General features: G+C 40.6%; 1 protein-coding gene across 3 annotated transcripts in view; it reads left to right on the top strand.

Moving 5' to 3' along the window:
• XPO6 (exportin 6) overlaps positions 1 to 22,637 on the top strand; it is a 130,193-nt gene that overhangs the window by 58,632 nt on the left and 48,924 nt on the right. For 2 of the 3 annotated variants that reach the window (XM_006756854.2, XM_015559505.1), the window contains exons 7-9: positions 4,979 to 5,432; positions 8,572 to 8,698; positions 14,887 to 14,996. In XM_006756854.2, coding sequence (XP_006756917.1) covers positions 4,979 to 5,432; positions 8,572 to 8,698; positions 14,887 to 14,996 — 691 coding nt within the window. Of the gene's footprint in view, positions 1 to 4,978; positions 5,433 to 5,530; positions 5,561 to 5,736; positions 5,807 to 6,813; positions 6,839 to 8,400; positions 8,435 to 8,571; positions 8,699 to 14,886; positions 14,997 to 22,637 lie in introns of all 3 variants that reach the window. The other variant, XM_015559504.1, reaches the window with a different exon arrangement.

Below are 22,637 nucleotides of genomic sequence, written 5' to 3'. Positions count from 1 at the left end.
AGCGCTGCTGATGCCTGAACGGTATGTGGAATGAAGTCGGGGGGCATCGGGAGGCCACTATGGCACGGGGCAAGCACTATGGGCAGTCTATCTGAAGTGTACCTGGCGTATAAGACGACCCCCCACTTGGAGGCATATTTTTCAGGGCCAAAAAATCGTCTTATACGCCGGCAAATACGGTATGTACATGCACTGGTGATGGAAAGTGTTTGAGGGTGCAGATGTATTAGAGAGCCCGAGTTGATTGAAACCAATTTATACCTTCCTATTTTTTCCCAAACTCTTTCCAAATGGCCCATCTTTGTGCACTTGCAGATCTTTTCATGCATTCCCGGATAAGCCACTTATAGAAAGATGGGACTTGGGAGGGTCACGCACAACTCCTGTGATCTTATTTTCTTCTACTGGCTCCTGGAATAGTTTCTCACCATGTGGTCAGTGGTTTTCAGTTGGGGCAATTTCGCCCTATAGGGAATTAATTTGGCAACGTGGAGGAATTTTTAGGTTACCATAACTGGATGAAAGAGTACTACTGGCATATGGCGAGTGGATGCTGGGGATGCTGCTAAAATATCCCACAGTGTACAGAACAACAAAGAATTACCCAGCTCAAATGTCAAGAGTGCTGAGGTTGGGAAACTCTTGAGTTAATAGATACAGAATTGAATAGAAACATATGAAATTTTAATAATTAAAAAAATAGATGAGCTGAGGGCATCTTTGCATAAAAGCCTTACATGTGTTCCAACCAAGTCTATGTGAGTCATCCACACACCTCTTGGGGCCTGGGTGCATGCTATTGCCAGGGTCTGGCTCAGTTCAGGGAAAAGGAAGTCGCCCATAGGTTTAATACTGAAGGTGTTCCCTTACACAGGGAGTTTGTTAAAGCTCTCTCAAGTTTTCTTTGGAAATGCTGCAATATGAAGCAGAGTCTCTGTTCTGTGGTAGTTCCTTCCACTTTGATTAAAATACATTTTTAAAAAAAACTCTTCCATATTCTGCTGAAATATCTTGAAGTAGAATAAAATCACTTTCATTGAAAAACAATATTAAAAGATTTTTGTGTTTTTTTGGTTGCCAATCCTCACTGGAGGATATTTTTCTATTGATTTTTTTTTTTTTTTTTTTTTAGAGACAGTGGCAGGGATGGGGAGAGACAGAGAGAGAGAAACATTGATGAGAGAGACAACTGGTTGCCTCCTGTACGTGCCCCAACCAGGGCCTGGGATCTATCAGCCTGCAAGCAAGGTATGTGCTCATGATCAGAATTATTAGTAAACCTGGGACCCTTCAGTTTGCTGTGTGTGGTTCAGTTTGCTGGTTGATGCTCTATCTACTGAGCCAAACTGGCTAGAGCAAGATTCTTGTTTTGAGGGGGGAAAAGTCATAGGTCATTCTTGTCCACCTAAATGATTTTTACTTTTGTATAATCCTGTTCAGTCTTTGTTCTTATATCTTTCAATAGTTGCGGCCATAGTGTTCACATACGACTTTAGATCAGGGGTGGGCAAACTTTTTGACTCGAAGGCCATAATGGGTTCTTAAACTGGACTCAGAAGAAGGAGCTGCGGCCGTGTTTCCCGACGTTGCCATGTTAACACTGCTGCTGGTGAAGGAGCGGAGGGGAGAGCAAGAGAGCCCTCCGCTCTTTCGGCTCCGCGGGCCGGATAGAACAGCCCAACGGGCCGGATCTGGCCCGCAGGCCGTAGTTTGCCCACGGCTGCTTTAGATCATACATATTTTTCTATATTGGGATATTAGCTTTCTTACTGGCCATTTTTCCTGGTTGCATAATCCTTCTGGGTGACCTGCCTTCTGGGAAGGAGTCTAGGCTTTGGGTTTCAGTTTCAGCTCTGCCTCTTAGTAGCCAAGGAACGTGGAGGAAATGCCGGGTCTGCCTGTCTTCATTATTCTAGCAGTCTGTAAGTGCAGATGATGATGATAACATCTACCTCAGAGCTGCGAGCATGAAACGAGAAAATATCTATATCTATATCTATATCTATATCTATATCTATATCTATATCTATATCTATATCTATATCTATATCTATATCTATATATATATATATATATTAAGTACTCAGTGCAGTGCCAAGCAAATAATAATAACACGTCAAGTGGTAGCTGTTCTGAGCATCATTATTGTCATCGATGCTTTCGTTCAGCATTCCCACTGTAGAAAAATTCTTCTGAGCTAAAGAGTGGGGACAACTTTTCTTGTTTTTGTTTTTAAAGCCAGACTTTAGTTCTATATTAAAATGTTCAAGAGACTATTAAAAAGGTCTAAGGGCCCAGAAGTCTAGATTTAATATAAGATCATACTGAGGTGGAGTCTTTTGGTTCCTCCATTACCAAAGCCTCATTTTGGTTCTGGTTAAGGATCAGACTATGTCCCAAGAATTCTAGTTGGGTAGTGGTGGTTTCCTCTAATTCTGGCATCTTTCATAAACGGCTATTGGTCCATGAATGACAAAAAAAGTAATGCCAGAAACAGTTACTGTCTTTGGAAGAGAGTTGTGTGACTCAAGTGAAAAGTCACAACAGCAGTTCCCAAAAAAATAAAATAAAATATTTAAAAAATTGATTTCAGAGAGGAAGGGAGAGGGAGAGAGAGATAGAAACATCAGTGATGAGAGAGAATCATGGATTGGCTGCCTCCTGCACGCCCCCAACTGGGGATCGAGCCTGTAACCCAGGCATGTGCCCTGATGGGAATCGAACCCAGGATCCTTCAGTCCACAGGCCGACACTCTAACCACTGAGGCAAGCCGCTAGGGCATATGTTTTTATTTTTAATAAAAACAAATTTTAGCCCTAACTGGTTTGGCTCAGTGGATAGAGCATCGGCCTGCGGACTCAAGGGTCCCAGGTTCGATTCCAGTCAAGGGCATGTACCTGGGTTGCAGGCACATACCCAGTAGGGAGTGTGCAGGAGGCAGCTGATCGATGTTTCTCTCTCATCGATGTTTCTAACTCTCTATCCCTCTCCCTTCCTCTCTGTAAAAAAAATCAATAAAATATATTTTTTAAAAAACCACTCACACAAAAAAAACAAATTTTAGTTGGAATTTAACAGAGGTATTAAATGGAAGGAATTGCTGACCTTGAGATGCTTTTTCCACAAGGAATATTAGTTTGTAAAAGATAATTTTTAAAAATAAAAATATTTTTATTGATTTCACAGAGGAAGGGAGAGGGGAGAGAGAGATAGAAACATCAGTGATGTGAGAGAATCACTGATCCGGCTGCCTCCCGCACGCCCCCTACTGGGGTTTGAGTCCACAACCCAAGCATGTGCCCTTGACCAGAATCGAAACCAGGACTCTTCAGTCCAAAGGCCGACACTCTACTTACTGAGCCAAACCAGCTAGAGCAAAAAGATACTTTCAAGGTTAAGAAAAATAGATTTGCCTGGCTGGTCCAGTACACCAAAAGGTTGTGGGTTCAGTTCCCAGTCAGGGCACAAAAACTAGTTTCTTAGTACATGTTTTAATTTTAGGCCATATATTTAGACTTGCTTGTGAAAGATGAGAAAGTTAGTGCACCCTTCTAAAACTCCAGTGTTTGTTTAGTCTTGATTCTATATTTAATTTAGGGCTTCGTTAGTCACTTTGCCACACTTCTCAATTCCTTAATTCTTTACTTTTATCACTTTATATGCAAGTTTTCATTGTTCAGTATCCTCTCAAGGAGAACTTATGGGCAGTATATTTATTATCTGGGTTTTCGCACGTTTGAGAAAATGTCATCTTCCTTTATACTCAAAGGAGAACTTGAGGTTAAGTCATTCTTTGCCCCAGAACTTGGAGACACTGCATCACTGTTTTCTGGCTTTGAATATTACTGTGGAGGAATCTGAATTGGGTGTTTTCTTCTTTGTATATGTGTTTCTTCTGCCTACATTTCTTCCTTAATTCTAAAGTTTTTAATATTGATTACTCTTTATCACTCTTGGAAAGGGCAGAATAAGTCCTTTTATTTTATGTAGTCACAGCTTCAGGAAAATATTCTTCTTATAGTTTTGAATACTTTTCTTCTGTCTTTTCTAAAATCATTTATAGATCCCCCTCATTTCATTTTACATGATTTTATTAGTCCAGTGCTTCTCAAAGATTAAGCAAATATAAGAATCACCTAGAGAGCTTGTACTGGGTTCTATTCCTTCTGGTTCTACATGCGTAGGTTTAGGTAAGATGGCTCCTGATAATTTATACTTTCTGATAAGTTCCCAGAGATGCTGATGGTGCAGATCCACAGACCTACCTGGCCTAGCCCAGTAATTCTCACATTTTTGGTCTCTGGGCAACTTTACTCTTTTTATTTAAAATTGAGATATAATTGGTATCTATAACATTGTTAGTTTTAGGTGTACAACATAATGATTTGATATATGTATATATTGTAAAATGATCACCATAATAAGATAACATCCATAATTTTTTTTTTTTTTGAGATGAGTACTTTAAGATCTCTCTTAGCAACTTTCACATAGGCAATACAGTATTGTCAGCTGTAATCACCATGCTGCACACTACATCTTCAGGGCTCATTTATTTTATAACTGGAAATTTGTACCTTTTGGCTTCTTTTACCCATTTTTTCCACCCTAACCCTTTAGGGACTCCTTTACTCTTAAAATTATTGAGGTCCTCAGAAAGCTTTGTGAGTTATATCTATTGATACTAAAACAGAAAATTTACAAATATTTATCAGTTCATTAAAAATAACTGGTAAACTCATTATATATAAACCAGATATATTTTAATAAAAAATAAATATGTTTTCCAGAACAAATAAAAACATTTACTGAGAAGAGCAGCATTATTTTAAACATTCATGGGTCCCTGGACCAAACTTTGAGAACTCCTGATTTAGAGTAATACTTGCTTTTGTTTGTTTGTTTGAAGAATTACTTAAATTGGTTTGTAAGAGATTTGATAGCATAGATCTTTTTAAAAGCCTTTTGTATTTTCAGGTGACTTACTGAGTAACCTGTTGCAGAGTCCTAGTTCAGCCAAACTGTTGAATCAGCCAATCCCCATCCTCGATGTGGAGAGTGAGTATATCTGTTCCCTGGCCTTGGAGTGCCTGGCCCATCTCTTCAGTTGGATTCCTCTGTCTGCCAGCATCACCCCATCCCTCCTTACTACCATCTTCCACTTTGCGCGCTTTGGCTGTGACATCCGGGCCAGAAAGATGGCATCAGTTAACGGCAGCAGTCAGAACTGTGTGTTGGGTCAGGAACGCGGCCGGCTTGGGGTCCTGGCCATGTCCTGCATCAATGAACTCATGTCCAAGAACTGTGTGCCTATGGAATTTGAGGAGTACTTACTGCGTATGTTCCAGCAGACTTTCTACCTCCTGCAGAAAATCACCAAGGATAACAATGCCCACACGGTCAAGAGCAGGCTAGAAGAACTTGATGAGAGGTAATGAAAACAGGTGTGAAGTCAGCGTGCCCTGAGAGAGGGCCTTGACTGGTTATCACAGTGTTCTGCATGGTGTCTGTAATCCTCTTTGGTTTCAGAATTTTGGGCTCCTGGACAGGAACAGAAAGGTAGGTGTGTACCAGTAAGTCTAGGCTTAGCTGGAAGGGCTAGGGTGGTTAAGGGAAATGCGGTGAGTTTGAAAAGTGATTGTGAATTGTGTAGGCTTGTTGTCTTTTCCCCCATCCATCTCCTGTCCTCCCTTCCACCCGCCTCCCCGCCCCCCTTCCTCACTATTTGCCTGCAGGTCTGAGGTGGTGCAGGAACCAAGACTGCTGCTCATGCGTAGCCAAGGACAGGAGAGGAGGTCCGTGGAGGTACAGGAGTTACAATCTCCTTTCTCACTTGGTGTGGCTTGTCAGTTTTTACTATTTGACTTTTCCCAAGTGGACATCAGCCAGTGTATAGGAATGTTGTCATATTGTCAGTTTCACACAGATGGCAAGAAAGGAGAGATGTAGATGTGGGCGCAGGCAAATGTGGGCATACCTGTGTTTGTTATTGTCCTTTTGAATGGAGTCTAAAATAATCTAGCCTTTCCTAAGTGCCTAAAAGAGGATTCCGTCACAGCACTCTGAGGCATGGCCTCATTTATTTCCCTTGTAGACAATGTCATTTCTCTGTCTTACAACTTTCATTACTATGATGCTACTGTGGGATGAAAACAAGAGGGAAAATTGAAACTTATATTAACAGCATCATGTTGACTGTTCAGAAACTTCTAAGCAGATAAATTGTGTTGAATTAATAAATATGTATAGATTGCCTGGCAGCCAAAGTTAATATTTTAACTAATTTTCCTTGGCTTGTTTTTATTATTAAGCTATACAGAGTTAATCCATTTCCTTGTCCTTAAAGTAATTAACAATACAAAGCGCCTAAAGTTAAGACAATTTTAGTGCTTTTTAAATTAAGCAGTTTTAAAATTTAAAAAATGGGTTTGCTTCATTGTAAGCAAGCTTTGTATAAAATTTCTCTGTATAATCACAGAAAAATTCAGAAAATGGTATGGTAATATGTTTTATTTATTATTTGGATATAGCTTTGTATAAAAATTCAAAGGTATTAGTATTCAAACACTATTTTATATTTTTTCTGGCTTGTGTTAAGAAAGGCTGTATTTTCATGTTAAAATCTAACTGCTTGTATCAAGCATAAAATATCAGTGATTTTTGACTTTTACTTGTAGCATAATGTTTGTTGTGGCTTATCTTCGCGTGGTATAGAAATGTCATGGATTATCTTTGTACTGATTTTGTTATATGTAACTTTTATGCTCATGGTTTTATATTTTAATTCTATGCTTCCTATTGCCCTGTGAAAGCTGAGAGGTGCCTGGAAGCAGAAAGGTGACATAAACAATACTGTGTGCTTGCTTCCTGGCTCTCGGGTCCCTACCACTAATTCTAAACAGCTAAGTCCATTCTCCGTTGTTTAGGTGCTACTTAACCAGATCCTTTGCTTCTCTTTCTCCACTGCCTTTTCCCCTAACTTTCTACTGCTCATTAGCACCTGTACCAGAAGGTGGGCAAGGGAAAGAAAATGAGGTGAAATAAAATTTCTAGTTTTAGCAGCTGAACAGCCTTGTTTGCATTCTTTAAAAATTTGAGTTGGTGATTAAAATAAAATTGAGATTGCGTGATATTTTACCCATGACTTCTCTTTGTTCTTTTACGGGTGCTAGGGAATTGAGTGAATCTTTCTAAAGAGCAGTAAACAGGTTGGTGACTTGGAAAATCCCTGTAAAAATACAATGTAATAAGCAGAGCGAGGAATGAGGAGTTCCTGCTCACTCAGGATGAGTGATTGAAGGCGTCAGAGAGAAGTCTCTTTGTCCTTTTCGAACCCTAGAAACAGTTGATTTCAGTGCCTTACTGTTTTTCAAGAATTTGGCCCCATGATCCTTATCAAACGAATGTTATTAAAGCTGCAAAGAAGTTTACATATGTGTGCAGGAAGACCAGTGGGCCATCCTCAGGGCAAGTAGGTCCCAAGAACAATATGGGACATTTTATTTACGGCCTAATTTTGCTCCTCTGAGACAAAGTCTTCTTCTCCCCCTTTATTATTTCATATATCTGCGCTTTTTAAAAATGGGATTTTTCAGTTATGAGTGTCAGAATTGGTTTAGCCATTATTTAATTTTTGGCTAAGGCCTGTTATGTCTTTATCTTTTTGTTATTGGTCTCTGAAATGTGATTTATGGGGCTATGTCCATCTCATTTTCTAATCACCTTTTGGTATTTAGGGGCTTACAATGACAGTTTCTGAGATGTGAGAGTGATGATGTGCTGTGTGTTTAATAACAAAAGTCTCTTATCCTTGCAGCTGTGACCCACACTCTTCTGTGAAATGATTTTGGGAATACAGATGATTGGGGCTTCACTGTGATGTGAAAAGAGAGCACTGACTTGAGAGTGGACGGTGTCCCATTCTGCCATGAGCTGGCTGAGTAACCTTGGGCCGATGGCTTCATCTCTCCAGGCCTCTGTAAAATGAAGCATCAGATTAAATTGTCCCGAGGCTTTTCCAGCTCTGACAGCCTTCTTCCCTTGTTTTTGAAATCACTTTGGAGTGGATTGGGATGTGCTGTGTTTAATTAGCTCCTGATGCTAATTAAACACAGGGCAGGCTTGACTATATCTTGCCTGGATGCCATGCCTTTTGTACAGTCTTGTTTTGGTTTTTAGCACATTCATTTTAATATTTTGGCCTCCTACCAAAGAAAACCACCCTTCCAGACCTGCCACGTTGAAATGACACACATGATCTGCCCATTGACTTTTTAGAATAATTTCCATTCACTTATTTGGGCCATAACACTAACGATTCAGAAAATGTGAGCACTAGCTTATACAATGCTTCATAGATGGTGTTTGAGGATTAAAGTTGCTTTTCTGCTATGTTTCAGGTGGTAATGGAATGAAGGGTTGCCTGACCTGTAGGTAATTGTTGCAGGCCTTTATATTTTTAACCGAAAATATAAATATGTATAGTTCTTTACTGAAAGAAATTTGGATTGAGTTTTCTTTTAAGGATGTGCTGCGTGTCTCATTGTCACCTTTTGTCTTCTCTTATTTAGCTACATCGAGAAGTTTACTGACTTTCTGCGGCTCTTTGTGAGTGTTCACCTAAGAAGAATTGAGTCCTACTCCCAGTTCCCTGTGGTGGAATTTTTGACACTTTTGTTTAAGTACACATTTCATCAGGTAAAGCACCAGAATTGCCCATCCCTTTTTCCCCCAAAAGTTTGCTTTGTTATTTTCAGGAGAAAGAATGACTTTACTTCCCAAACATTTTGTAGTGCTTAGTATGTAAAGATGAACACATTTATCCTTCATAACAACCCAGTGAGGTAGGTATTATTATTATCATCTTCACTTAACAGGTAAAGAAACTGAGGCACAAAAAATAACTTGCTCAGGATCATACAGTAAGCAATGGAGCCGGGATTTGAACCCATACAGTCTGTGCTCTCTTTTTTTAAAAAATATATTTTATTGATTTTTTACAGAGAGGAAGGGAGAGGGATAGAGAGTTAGAAACGTCGATGAGAGAGAAACATCGATCAGCTGCCTCCTGCACACCTCCTACTGGGGATGTGCCTGCAGCCAAGGTACATGCCCTTGGCCAGAATCGAACCTGGGACCTTTCAGTCTGTAGGCCGACGCTCTATCCACTGAGCCAAACTAGTTAGGGCCAGTCTGTGCTCTCTTAACCACTATGGTGTTGGAGAAGCATACATTCTCCTAATATTCAACAAATATTTTTTGAGTTCTATTATATTTCAGGAGCTAGGTATATATAATCTTCAAAGTCCTTGCCTCCATTGAGTTTACATTTTAGTGACCCAGTACTTTTTATTGTATATATTTTAACAGCTTTACTGAGGTAAAATTTATATACTACTAAATTCACCCACTGTAATGGGACAACGCAGTGACGTCAGGTACTATATAGACTGGTGCCATCATCACCACAGCCCAGTTATAGACATTTCCTTCATACCCTATCCCTTGTGCCCATTTGTGTGTGTGGTTAAAATCAGCTTTTCTATTGAGGTATCACACACATACAGAAAAGTGCAGATTGTGTAACCAGCACCTAACTCAAGAATTAGAACATTAGCCATTAACAGCTTCCCCCAGAGATCTCCTGTCCCTTCCTAGTCACTTCCCCTCATTTCTCCCTGAAGTAACAACTCTAGTCCCGACTTTAACATCCCAGATGAATTTCTAAGGGAAACAAACAAAGTATATTTGTTTTGTCTGGCTTTTTAAATTTAGAATTATGCTTGTGAAATTCATCTGTGCTGTGTGGTAGTAGTTGTTCTTTTTCACTGCTTTTAGTAAGTCATTGTCTGAAAATCTATTCCACTGCCAATTTGGGCTGCTTCTAGTTTTGGTGACCAGGGATCATGTCGCAGTGAACATTTTTGCACACATTTTTTGGTGTACACATGTAGCTCTTTCTGCTGGTACATACTAGGGATGAAATTATCGGTGAGGGCATCTAATTTTATAAGAAGACTTTTATGGTTGTTTAAATTTCTAATGTAGCTTAATGCGGCCAGAGGAGAGGGCAGGGGTCTAGGCTGGGACAGGTGTGTGTATGTGATAGGGAACTTGGAGTTAGGATTTAGTGTGCGAGCCAGCCTTCCTCAAGGAGGTGCTTGGCACTCCATCAGAGCACCCATTGGTCAGGGAAGGGCCCTGGTAAGGGAAGGGCCCAGGGGGAGGAGGGTAACCACAGGCTGTATTGGTTCAGCTCAGTGATGTTCAGTAACTGTGGACTGGTGCCATCACCACTGGACTCTGTCAGACTGCCAAGTGTCAAGATGCCTGACAGAGAGCCCAGTGAGTGCCGAGCAAGAAGGAAAACGTGCTGGCTTCCCAGGCCTCAGGAGGAACAGAAGAGCGGATGGAATGTAGGAGGGTGAGGATGGGAGGGAGAAAGAGACATCAAAGGTGGGAAAGTTTTGAGAGGGGTCCAGACAAATCCTACAGGGGACCAGGAAAAAGAAGGATTTGATAGATAGCACAGGGCAGTGGTCGGCAAACTGTGGCTTGCGAGCCACATGTGGCTCTTTGGCCCCTTGAGTGTGGCTCTTCCACAAAATACTGACTTTTGCGCATGGGCCGTGAAGTTTCAGTTGCACTGTACGTGCGTGCCCACACGTGGTATTTTGTGGAAGAGCCACACTCAAGGGGCCAAAGAGGTGCATGTGGCTCGCGAGCCGCAGTTTGCCAACCACTGGCACAGGGCAAGTGCAGCAGAAATGAAAGAGAGAACAAGCCAGCGCTGACGTCAGAAAGAAGGGGTCTGTTTGGGGAAAATGGAATGAAAATGTCCTGCAGTTTTGCTCCCAAGGTAAAAAGGGATCTTTTACTATATATGGTGTAGAAGAATGTGTTCAAGTGTGCATGTCTTAGGACTACTACTTTGGATTTGGACTAAAAAATTCTTGTTGAGTTCTGGTTGTTTCTGTTAAGTCTGTGTCCATGGAAAAAGTCTATTTCGTTTCTTTTGATTTCAGTTTCCTTACCTAAGATGAGCGGCTCCAGTGGGCATTTTCAGTGTCTTTCCTGGTGTTCATCTTTTATGATTCTTTCACTAGAATCCTACATTGTAGTTGTCCATTGAACTGAAAAGGGTAGTTTTATATACATATACATATACATATACATATACATATACATATACATATACATATACATTTATATGCTGGGAAAAGAAGTACATGTGATAATGAAACAAACAACAACCTTTTCTTCCTCCTTTACCTGCAGGTCTCTGTCAGCTGAGCTCCCTTCTGCTCTGTGGCCTCCTGAGTGAGGACCTTTCTTTCTGGGTGCAGGTTCTTGGACTGTGGTGTCTTCTAGGTCTGGGCAGAAGCAGATGCTGAGTATTGGGCAGAGGGGTGGGAATCTGGAGGGTGCTCCGTGCAGTTACCACAGGGTGGGCACCCTTTTGCTGGAGAGGCAGAGTGGAGAAGAGATGGAAGGGCACACCTGCATCAGGAGCTGGTGGTTGGGGAGTTTTTTGGATACAATTTAAGAATAAGAAATTAAATGCTCTCTAGAGAGAGCTTTAAGTTCTCATCTACTCACTAACAGTGTGAACTTACTTCATCATAGTTTAGTTCACTGTAAAGTAGGGAAATATGGCTCTTCTCTTGTCTGCAGGGTTATTATGGATATACTCAATATTTTTGCCTTTTGTTTATAAATTCATGAAAACTTTGGTATTGGTAAACATATTTTGAAAGAATAGATAAAGAATAAGATAAAGATGGTGTTAGTATCTTCTCTTCCTTTTTCTTTTTCTTTTTTTTAAAATATATTTTATTGATTTTTTTACAGAGAGGAAGGGAGAGAGATAGAGAGTTAGAAACATCAATGAGAGAGAAACATCGATCAGCTGCCTCCTGCACATCTCCTACTGGGGATGTGCCCGCAACCCAGGTACATGCCCCTGACCAGAATTGAACCTGGGACCCTTCAGTCTGCAGGCCGACGCTCTATCCACTGAGCCAAACCGGTTTCGGCATTCTCTTCCTTTTTCTACTTTGTTTTTCTCACCTAAGAGTCTTGCTACAGTCCCTCCAGCCACTAGTGCTCACCAGGTGTTTGCCGCCACTGTCACTTTCCTTGCTTTCTGAGGCCCCGGGGTGTCTGCAAATAATCATATGATTTCTGTCTTCCTGCTTCTTCTCTACTGTTCATCAGCAATTCCTTCTTGGTCTTGCATTTTTCATTTTGCCCCTTCTTCCTAAAACTCTCAGAGATAGTATGGCTGGGGGGTCGGGAGGGCTCTGGAGCAGTCTCAAGATCCCCATTTTAGTTCTGTTTCTGTTCCTTATCTTGTCACCTTGGGCAGGTAACTTCTGAGCCTGGGCTCCTTTATCTATGAAATGGGAAGTAGGAAAATACATCTGCCCAGTTTCCAGGACTGTTGTGAAGATAACATAGACCAGCCCAGCGGGGTGGGGCTTAGTGGTTGAGCGTCACCCTTTGAACCAGAAGATCATGGTTCGATTCCCTGTCAGCCTGGGTTGCGGGCTCGACCCCCCTAGTGGGCAGTGTGCAAGAGGCAGCTGATCAGTGATTCTCTCTCAACATTGATGTTTCTAGCTCTCTCTCTGTCTCCCTTCCTCTCTGAAATCAATAAAAAAAATTTTTAAAAAATCACATAGACCAATGCAAATGACAACTAACCACTATACACCACTTGCAAATAAGAGTGGTATCATTAGTTTCTTAAAGAAACTTGTCAGGATCTTTAGCGATTAATTATCCCTGGAATCTGATAATAAATCTGAGTACAGGTGCATTTAAAAAGTGGGCTTGTGTGGGTTCTGAAAAGTGCAGTCAACCTATAATTGTTACAATCTTACCAGTCTATACCCACAGCAATCGTCAATGGCCAGATGTGGGTTATACACAAGGTCCAACAGTGGGGCTTGCATATATGGATGTGAGTGGCAATATTTCAGGTCCTACAAAAGGTTTATCTGCCCACCTTTTTTTCCAGTCTTCACACACATAGTACATCTTTAATTCAAAGGCATGGTAAGACGTGTATAATTATAAAGTATTTTGACAACACCATAAAACCTGTACCTATGTGGTGGCTTTTCTCTAATACACTTCCATGTGCATCTGGTCAGTTGTGTTCTTTGAAGGGGGCTGGTATTTCAAACCAAAGAAGGATAGCTGGGCGACTTAATTAAGGGAAGCTCAGCAAGCCAGAAGCCAGGACCAGACTACATCTCCTGGCTGGGCAAGTCGAGTGCCTGCCCACCAGTTGCCCACCTTATCTCCATGTTTTCCTGCTTAATTGTCTGTGTCATTTCTTGTCATGGACAAGTCCTGCATTTTTTGAAGTCCAAAGTGGAGACAGGAAGCAGTCTTTCTTTTTTCTGAGGATGGCTTGTCAGTGGTCCTAATGGAGCTCTAGCCGGCAGGTGCCAGGGCTGCCTGGCGGGTTGTGAGCTTGGAGCCTGCTGTTTTTTAAGTTATAGTTTTCAGTCTCAGACTCAACTGGGCATATAACTCCCTCTGCACACTACCACCCAACGTTAGTATTCCTTGGGCAAGTTTCATACATGTCCATGTAAACTTCTGGATTTCCTTGTGGATCAGAAATGGAAGGAAAACTGATCCAAGATGATAGTATTATTTCTTCCCACATCTGATCCCGCTACCAAGATGTGGTTCAATCAAGCAATCACAACTAAAACCAAGAGTTCTTGTAGGTAGCAAGAATTTGAGTGGATATGTAAGGGATTGAGGGACCACAAGTTAAAACTGAATATGCACTAGTATGAGGAGGACTAGATGGTGGATTTTGTAGGAAATAGAGCTGAAAGCTCTCCAGAGAGTTAGTGCAATCACTCAAATGGTCCAGCGCTAGGATCCTTCAAAAACTTTGTCTCCTCTCCTCACTTTGCCCTTATCAACACTGGGTTAGAGATGCTGTTAGCCTGTTGGACACCCCTACTTCTGCAGATGAGATAATGCCTGAGAGTCAGACTTAACAAGCTTATTTTCAGTCTGTTATATAAAAAGACTGCAAATGGTCTTTCCTAATGTTTTTTTAAAAAAATATATATTTTATTGATTTTTTACAGAGAGGAAGGGAGAGGGATTAGAGAGTTAGAAACATCGATGAGAGAGAAACATCGATCACCTGCCTCCTGCACACTCCCCACTGGGGATGTGCCCACAACCAAGGCACATGCCCTTGACCGGAATCGAACCTGGGACCCTTGAGTCCGCAGGCCGATGCTCTATCCGCTGAGCCAAACCGGTTAGGGCTTTCCTAATGTTCAAATGTGTAAAGTTGGCACCTTTGGAGCTACTGAAATTTATTTTTAGTTTTATAATGGTATGTTGTGGAAAGAGCATTTGCCGGAGGTAAAAGGTCCTGCTCCTCCCCCCGAGCTTGAATAAATCATATCTTTGGATCTCAGTTTCTTTCTCTATAAACAGATTTGAATTGGATAATCTGAAAGGGTCCTTCTTACCACTGTCTTAGATATTAATATAGGTGTTTGCTTGGCTTATTTTGTAACTCAATTTGTCCCACTTAGTATCTGCCTAATGACGTGTTCTTTCCACATCTGATCCTGCCACCAATTATGTTCTTTCCACATCCTGCCACCCCCGCCTTCCCTCTGAGATTGGACAGTCTGTTCCATGCTTCTATGTATTTGATACCCTTGTCTCGTTAGGTTCAACAGGCCTAATTGTGAAGACCCTCTAAAAGACACCAGGAAGTTGAGGGAACCTAGACTTATGGTTGTAACACTCTAGTAGAAGTATACTGGTGGGTGAGTTCCTAAGGAGTATTTGCATTAAGTAATTTCATTGTCTGGATTTCTTTTGCACCATAGCCTACTCATGAAGGTTACTTCTCTTGTTTGGACATCTGGACGCTATTTTTGGACTATCTGACAAGTAAAATTAAAAGTCGTCTGGGAGACAAGGAAGCAGTGCTCAACAGGTAAACCCCAGAAATAGACATTTTTGCCAGTTTTTCTTATGGCCTTGAAGGGTCAACCATGCAGCCAGATCTCTTCAGTGAAACTGAGTCACATAACCTAAAGTAGTAATGCCATTTACTATTTTCTTCTTTTTCCCCTTTAATATTTTATTTTCTGAAAACATTTTTTATTAAAAAATATTAATTTTTTTAGGTGTGATATGCTTCATGTTGTGTGTGTGTGTTTCTTTTTAAAATATATATTTTTTATTGATTTTAGAGTAAGGGAGAGGGACAGAGAGATACAAACATCAATGATGAGAGAGTATCATTGATCGGTTGCCTCTTGCACGCCCCACACTGGGGATCGAGATTGCAACCCAGGCATGTGCCCTGATGGGGAATTGAGCTGTGACCTCCTGGTTTATAGGTTAGTACTCAACCACTGAGCCCCGCTGGCTGGGGATTGTGTGTTGTTTGTAATGACATTAGTGAAGTATTTTATTGTATGAAATGATGTGACACCTGGGATTTGCTTTAAAATAATCCACTGGGAAGAGAGGGGGAAGTGGTTGGCCATATGTTGGTTGAGATTGAACTTAGTTGGTAGGAACTTGGGGTTCATTATATTCTTACTCCTTTTGTATGTGTTTGAAAATTTCCTAAATAAGGCAATAAATACTTGTCATGGAAAAGTATTTATTTTAGAAACCAGGCAAAGATAGAAAATATAAAGAAGATAAGTTATCCATAATTCTGTAATCCACAGATAATTAATTACTTTTGTACTTTTAAAATTAAATATATGTATTTAAAATTTTTTAAAAAAAATCTTTATTGTTGCAAGTATTACATATGTCCCCTTTTTCCTCCCATTGACCCTTCTAGCCCATCCCCACCCCAGACTTTCACCACCCTATTTTCTGTGTCCACGGGTTATGCATATATGCATACAAGTGCTTTGGTTGATCTCTTCTCTCCCACCCACCCACTCCACCTTCCCTCTGAGCTTCGACAGTCTGTTCCATGCTTCTATGTCTCTGGATCTATTTTGTTCAACAGTTTATTTTGTTCCTTAGATTCCACTTATGAGTGAGATCATGTGATACTTATCTTTCTCTGACTGGCTTATTTTGCTTAGCGTAAAAATAGAAAATGGGGAAATGTTTTTCCCCCATATTTCTTAAGCTCATTTTTTTGCTTGCAGGTAGAAAGTGTGTTTCTTGTACACTGTGGTCATTACTTCGTTTGAGAAATAATAAGCTACAGTGTGTAGAATGCTTGGCACATTACAAATGCTCAGTAAATGGTATCAGTGGTTGGTGGTGGAGATTGTGAGCATGCCTTCCCTAGAAATGTGCCAAATGGAGGTGGTGAGGAGAATCCTCGCCTGGGAAGAGGTTGGATGGAACCTCTAAAACCCTTTCCCCTGCTGAGGTTTTATGAGCTTTTAAAATCCTATATAATCCTATATAATGAAGAGCTAATATGCAAATGGTCATCACGCCCTCATGCCCTCGCACAGGGCCGTGGGACCTGAGGCTGTGCCCCCCGCCCTGCCGGGCTTGACAGGGGTGGGGCCAGCCGGGTCTCTCACAATTTCAGGGTGTGTGCGGGTGGGTGGGGACTTGACTCTGGGTCCCATGGCGTGCCCCAGACTCTGACAGGAGGGAGATTTTCATATACATTTTACTAATTTTCTTTCATCTCTTGACACTTCCATTATACAGAAAGGGCAAATAGCAATATTAAAATATTTCCTCTAATTAACTCCCTTTTAATATGCATGAATTTCGTGCACCAGGCCACTAGTTGTAAATATTTGCATTTTAAGTTTAAACATTTGCACTTTCGTTCCCAAACATTATTTTTGTGATTGCAAAATAGCTTCCAAGTTGCTATGGTGCCAACTCACATGTGGTTATGGGTAGTACATTCATGTATCAGAAACCTTATTACACAACAGTAGATCCTGTTTTGGTGAATTTGCTAACTGTAAGTAATTGTGTTTTTGAATGAAATTTTTCAAAGCATATGTGCTTTCCCCAAAATCTCTTTCTTGGATGCCTAACAGTTGCATCGTTTGGTCCTGGGACTGTGCCTAATTTTGCTATATTTAATTGTAGATATTCTTTCATATCTCTCAGGCATGTTGAAAGAATAAACTGGGGGAGTGATTAATATGGAAATCCTTCTTAAAGCGCAGTACAAGTGTGCTTTAGGTGTGGAGAATATTGTTTCATTGAGAAAACGTACACTAACAGATTATTACTATTAAATATACACTTAGACAGACTATTGTCCCAATGCAAGGATCAGTGGTATAGAGTTTAAAGTCTTTTGCTGCTTCATGGTAGCAGTGCTACTTTGGTCAGGTTATATGCTGACCACATTTATTTCCTCTTGCAGAATTAGCATACTAATACCTGTCTTGAAGGTTGGCTAGGATGTATATAGAATCATATATATAAAATACCTGCACAGCACCTAACATATGATTAGACACTCAGTCACAGCTTTGGCCCCAACAGTAATAATAATAGATGATGTTGCTGCCATTTGGCTATGGTGGTGACCAGGGAGTTAAGTGACAGGGCCCCTGGAGAGCCTAAAGGCCTTTAGACTACCTGCTGATGTTGACGTATCTGCCGAGGCACCTGTTATCTGATAGCATCTGATACCACAGTTGTCAGTGGTTCTGGCTGACTACTGTTTTTTTGTTATTGTTAATCCTCACTCAAGAATATTTTTCCATTGATTTTTAGAGAGAGTGGAAGGGAGGGGGAAAGAAAGAGAGAGAGAAACATCGATGTGAGAGAGACACATTGATTGGTTGCCTCCTGCACACCCCCAACCAGGAACAGGGATCAAGCCTGCAACCGAGGTATGTGCCCTCGGCCCAAATCGAACCTGTGACCCTTCAGTCCGCGGGCTGACACTCTATCCACTGAGCCAAACCGGGTAGGGCCTGGCTGACCACTTTTAACACTAGGGATTTTTCTCATTGATCATTTGATTATCATCCTAAGTGAGGCTTTCTAATTTTTCATGAAAATTTCTTTTGAGAGCCAAATTTTTTAAACTTAAACTATATAGGTAGGTACATTGTTATTAACTTAATTAGGGTACTCCTAAAGCTTAGGAAGAGCCACACTCAAGGGGCCAAAGAACCGCATGTGGCTCCCGAGCCGCAGTTTGCCGACCATGGGGTTGGGGCATGACTCTTTTTAAAAGCATACACTTACAACACTTTTATGTCTTTAAACAACAAAAATACCCAAACCGCAAGCCTTCAGAGCTGGTCTGTGGCTTGTGCTGTGAAAGAGTAACCATCATCTGAAGACCTGCTTGTCCATCAGATACCCCTTAGTGGTCTAGGGTAGTAGACTGAACGGTGTATACTTAATCCACTGGGGTCCACAAAGAAAAAAGTTGAAATTCACCTGACAAACTTTATCTGTCACCTTTTATACTGTACATTTACAAATATGCTCAAAAGTTTTTAAATGAAAGTTTCGAAAGTTTGGTAGCCACTGTTTTAGTTATAAAAGACCCCAGTATATCAGACTGTGCTGTTTTGCTGAAGCAGCTGAAAAAGAGCACTGGCTATTGCTAATTACCACATTCATTTTATCTGAGAGCTTATAAATACGGTCAAATGTTTTTCAACCGATAAAATATATCTGAGAGAAGTTGGGGTGCTTTTGGAATCAGACTTGTGGTTGAGCCAGAATTTCAGAAACAATTGATCTTACAGGAAGTAGTCAAGAATGTTTTCTCAGTGTCTTAGTGGGGAATGTAGGTGTGGTTAAGTCATAGAGGCAGCACTGAGTTCCTGTCCCTTGTGGTTTAAAGGTTTTGCATCATTCGTCACTGACAACAATGTGGTAGACATTGTAGGCTACAAATTTAGAAGCACAAATGTACATGGATTTATTTTTGGTCTTAGGAGCTTGGAAATTGGAGCTCTGCATATTCCTTGCTCAGTGAGAATACTCCAGTGCTTCTTGATCAGAACTGGTGGGGATTTTAGAGAACTTGAGTTTCAATGTTAATGGAGTAAAAAAGTTCTGTAACTTACCCAGCTGAACTTGTGGTGGGGCCCAGTGGCTGTGAATCAGTGGTTGAGCTTCAGCCTATGAACCAGGAGGTCATGGTTCGATTCCTGGTCAGGACACATACTCCTGTTTTGGGCTAGATCCCTAGTGTGGGACGTGTAGGACATGTGGGAGGCAGCCGATCAATGGTTCTTCATCATTGATGTTTCTGTCTCTCTCCCTCTCCCTTCCTCTCTGAAATCAATTTAAAAAATAAGAATTGCTGGTGGGGCTCATTGTCCAGATTTGCCATTTTGAGGTGGTGTGGAAAGACTTGAATTTCTTTCTACTTTTCCTCATTTTGTACTTTATGGATGGTTGTACCTATCTTGTAAGTTGTTGAGAAAATTAAATGAACCAGTGTGTGTAAAGCACCGTTGCTGACAGTAAGTGCTCAGTAAATATGTATTGGTGTTCTTCCCTTTTCTCTCTCGCTCTCTCTTCTTTGTGCTTGTCAATGTGAAAGGAGCCACCTGTGTAGAAACTTATTTTTACAGGAAGATGAGGAAACCTGAAGTGAGTTAAGCAACTAAAGTTATTGACTTGTAAACTACGGACAAGTGCTGGCCACAGACCAGTCAGGGATTCTGGGTGACACTAGATTGAACTGTAAACAAAAGTGGGTGAGCATGAAAAAAAATTGCCCGTTTTTCCCCCCCCTCTTGTGGGTTTTCTGCTTAATAAAGAAGAAGTGCCATTATGAAACATGACATTTTGATACAATTAATAAAAGATATTAACTAGTTTTAAATGAAGGCTCCAGTAGCTTTCTAGCTCTAGCTAAGAGAAATTCATGCCTTTGACTTCCCTAGAGAGTAAGTGATTTTGGTCTTAGTTATTTCATTATAGAGTTGAAAAAGCTATCCAGGATTATGCTTCAGTCCTTTGTAGTTATCCAACTTGAATTGTCTGTTTATTGCCTACGTATTTATTTATTTCTCCATTTGTTTTTTCATTCCTCATATACTTACTGAGCATCTACTATGTAGTTGCCTTAACATGTAGAATTTTATTTAACTCTCAGAAGTTGGGATGTTTTTGGAATCACATCTGTGGCTTGAGCCATACAAGTCTGTAGGTTATCTCTATTGTATACTTAAACCTTTAAAGCTTTAAAATCCCTCTGAGCAGAGCATTAGCTTTATCAAATTTTAGTATGTTCTCTTTTCCTTTTCACTGCCTCGTGCATTTTAAAAATATATTTATTTATTTATTTTTTACTTATCTATCTATCTTTTGTTAATCTTCACCTGAGGGTATTTTTTTCCATTGCTTTTCCGAGAGGATGGAAGGGAGGGAGAGAGAGTGAGAGACACAGATAGACAGGCAGACAGATGTGAGAGAGACACAATGATCGGTTGCCTCCTGCACATACCCTGACTGGGGCTTTGGATGGGGGGCGATAAGTGGGAACGAACCTGCAACCCAGGTAGTGCCCTTGGCTGGGAATCAAATCTGTACCCTTCAGTGAGTGGGCTAATATTCTAATCATTTAGCACACTGGCCAGGCTAAATTTTTTTTTAAAAATATCCTCACCTACGGATATGTTTTTCATTGATTCTAGAGAGAGAAGGGAGATGGGGGAGAGAAAGAGTAAGATTGGTGTGAGAAGCGTCAGTTGGTTGCCTCATGCAAGGGCCCAACCAGGGATCAAAACCTCAGCCTGGGCCCTAGCTGGTTTGGCTCAGTGGATAGAGCATTGGCCTGTGAACTGAAGGGTCCCAGGTTCGATTCTGGTCAAGGGCACATGCCCGGGTTGTGGGCTCGATCCCCAGTGGGGGACTTGCAGGAGGCAGCCAATCCATGATTCTCTCTCATCATGGATATTTCTATCTCTCCCTATCCTCTCTGAAATCAATAAAAATTAAACAACAACAACAACAAAACTTCAACCTGGGTATGTGCCTAACCTGGAATTAAACCTGGGACCCTTCAGTGCACAGAATGATGCTCTAACCACCGAATCATACTGGCCAGGCTGTTTAGTGTATTTCAAATTTCTTTTGAGATTTCCTCTGTTTAATTTACAAATATTTGGGATTTTCCATATATCTTGTTTTCTAGTTTAGATTGAGTTGAAAACATAATTTGCATGATTTTCATTTTTTTCTATTTGTTATTATTTATTTTATGAGGTAGTCTTCTTGGTGATTGTTCATTGTGCACCTGAAAAGAGTACGTATTCTCCTGTAGTTGGGTGAAATGTTTTATAAATGTCAGTCATTGATCAGGTTGGTCGATAGCATTCTACATGTTGTCTTTATCCTGCTTGTTCTATCAGTTACCGAGAGAGGTGAGCTCTCCAAGTGTAATTGTGTCTTTGTCGGTCTCTTTGCAGTTTCATAAGGTTTTGCTTCATTTGAGACTGTGTTGGCTGCACGCAAATTTAGTTTTCTTTTTTAACATATCTATTGAGTGTTTGACTATATCTCATTATATGAGTTTTTTTAGTAGTTGCTCTGGCATTATAAAATATATACTTAACTTTGCACTTACATTTTATCACTTCAATTGTAATGTAGAAACCTTAGCATCATATTGATTCTTTACTCTCCCTTCTTTGTATTGAGGTTCTCATATGTTTAACATCTATGTACATTGAAAACCTTATCAAACAGTGTTCAGTTTTTGCTTTTGTTAATCACTCATATATTAAAGATCTTAACAGGAGAGAAACAGTTTATTGTATTTACCCACGCATTTGCTACTTCTCTTGCTTTTCCTTCATTCTTGAAGTTTTAGGTTTCTTTCTTACTGTCATTTACCTTCCGTATTAATCAGCTAGGTCTGCCATAACAAAATACTATCAGCTGAGTGGCCTGAATAACAGAGATTTATTTTCTCACAGTTCTGGAGACTAGAAGTCACAGACCAAGGTGCTGGCAGATGCAGGTTCTGGTGAGGACTCTTCCTGGCTTGCAGATGCTATCTTCTCTCTTACTGCTCACAGGGCCTTTCTTCCGTGCTTACATGGGGAGAGAGAGGGAGCATACACATGTTCTCTTGTCACTTCCTCTTCATGTAAGGGCACTGGACCTATTTGATTAAGGCCCTACTCTTATGACTCCACTAAACTTTTTTTTCTTTTATCCACTACACTTTTATTACTTTTTTATAGTCTTTAAATATCTTCAAAGTCTTTTTTTCCTCAGCCTCGATAGCCACATTTTAATTTATTTTTTTAAAATTAATTATTGCTTAAAGTATTACAAAGAGTATTACATATGTCTCCTTTTTCCCCCCGTCCTTGACAAACCCTGGCCTCCCCTACCCCCCAGTGTCTTATGTCCATTGGTTATGCTTATATGCATGCATACAAGTCCTTCGGTTGATCTCTTCCCACCTCCCTCATGCCCCCCAACCCTCCCAGCCTTCCCGCTGCAGTTTGACAATCTGTTTGAGGCAGCTCTGCCTCTGTATCTATTATTGTTCCAAAGTTTATAATGGTCTCTATTATCCATGAATGAATGAGATCATGTGGTATTTTTTCTTCATTGACTGACTTATTTCACTTAGCATAATGCTCTCTAGTTCCAGCTCATGATTTTTCTTGAGTTCAGATGT

The sequence above is a fragment of the Myotis davidii genome, unplaced genomic scaffold, assembly GCF_000327345.1.
Source record: "Myotis davidii unplaced genomic scaffold, ASM32734v1 scaffold934, whole genome shotgun sequence".
Lineage (NCBI taxonomy): Eukaryota > Metazoa > Chordata > Mammalia > Chiroptera > Vespertilionidae > Myotis > Myotis davidii.
The sequence above is the reverse complement of the archived record's forward strand: the minus strand, read 5'-3'. Positions and strand labels throughout refer to the sequence as shown.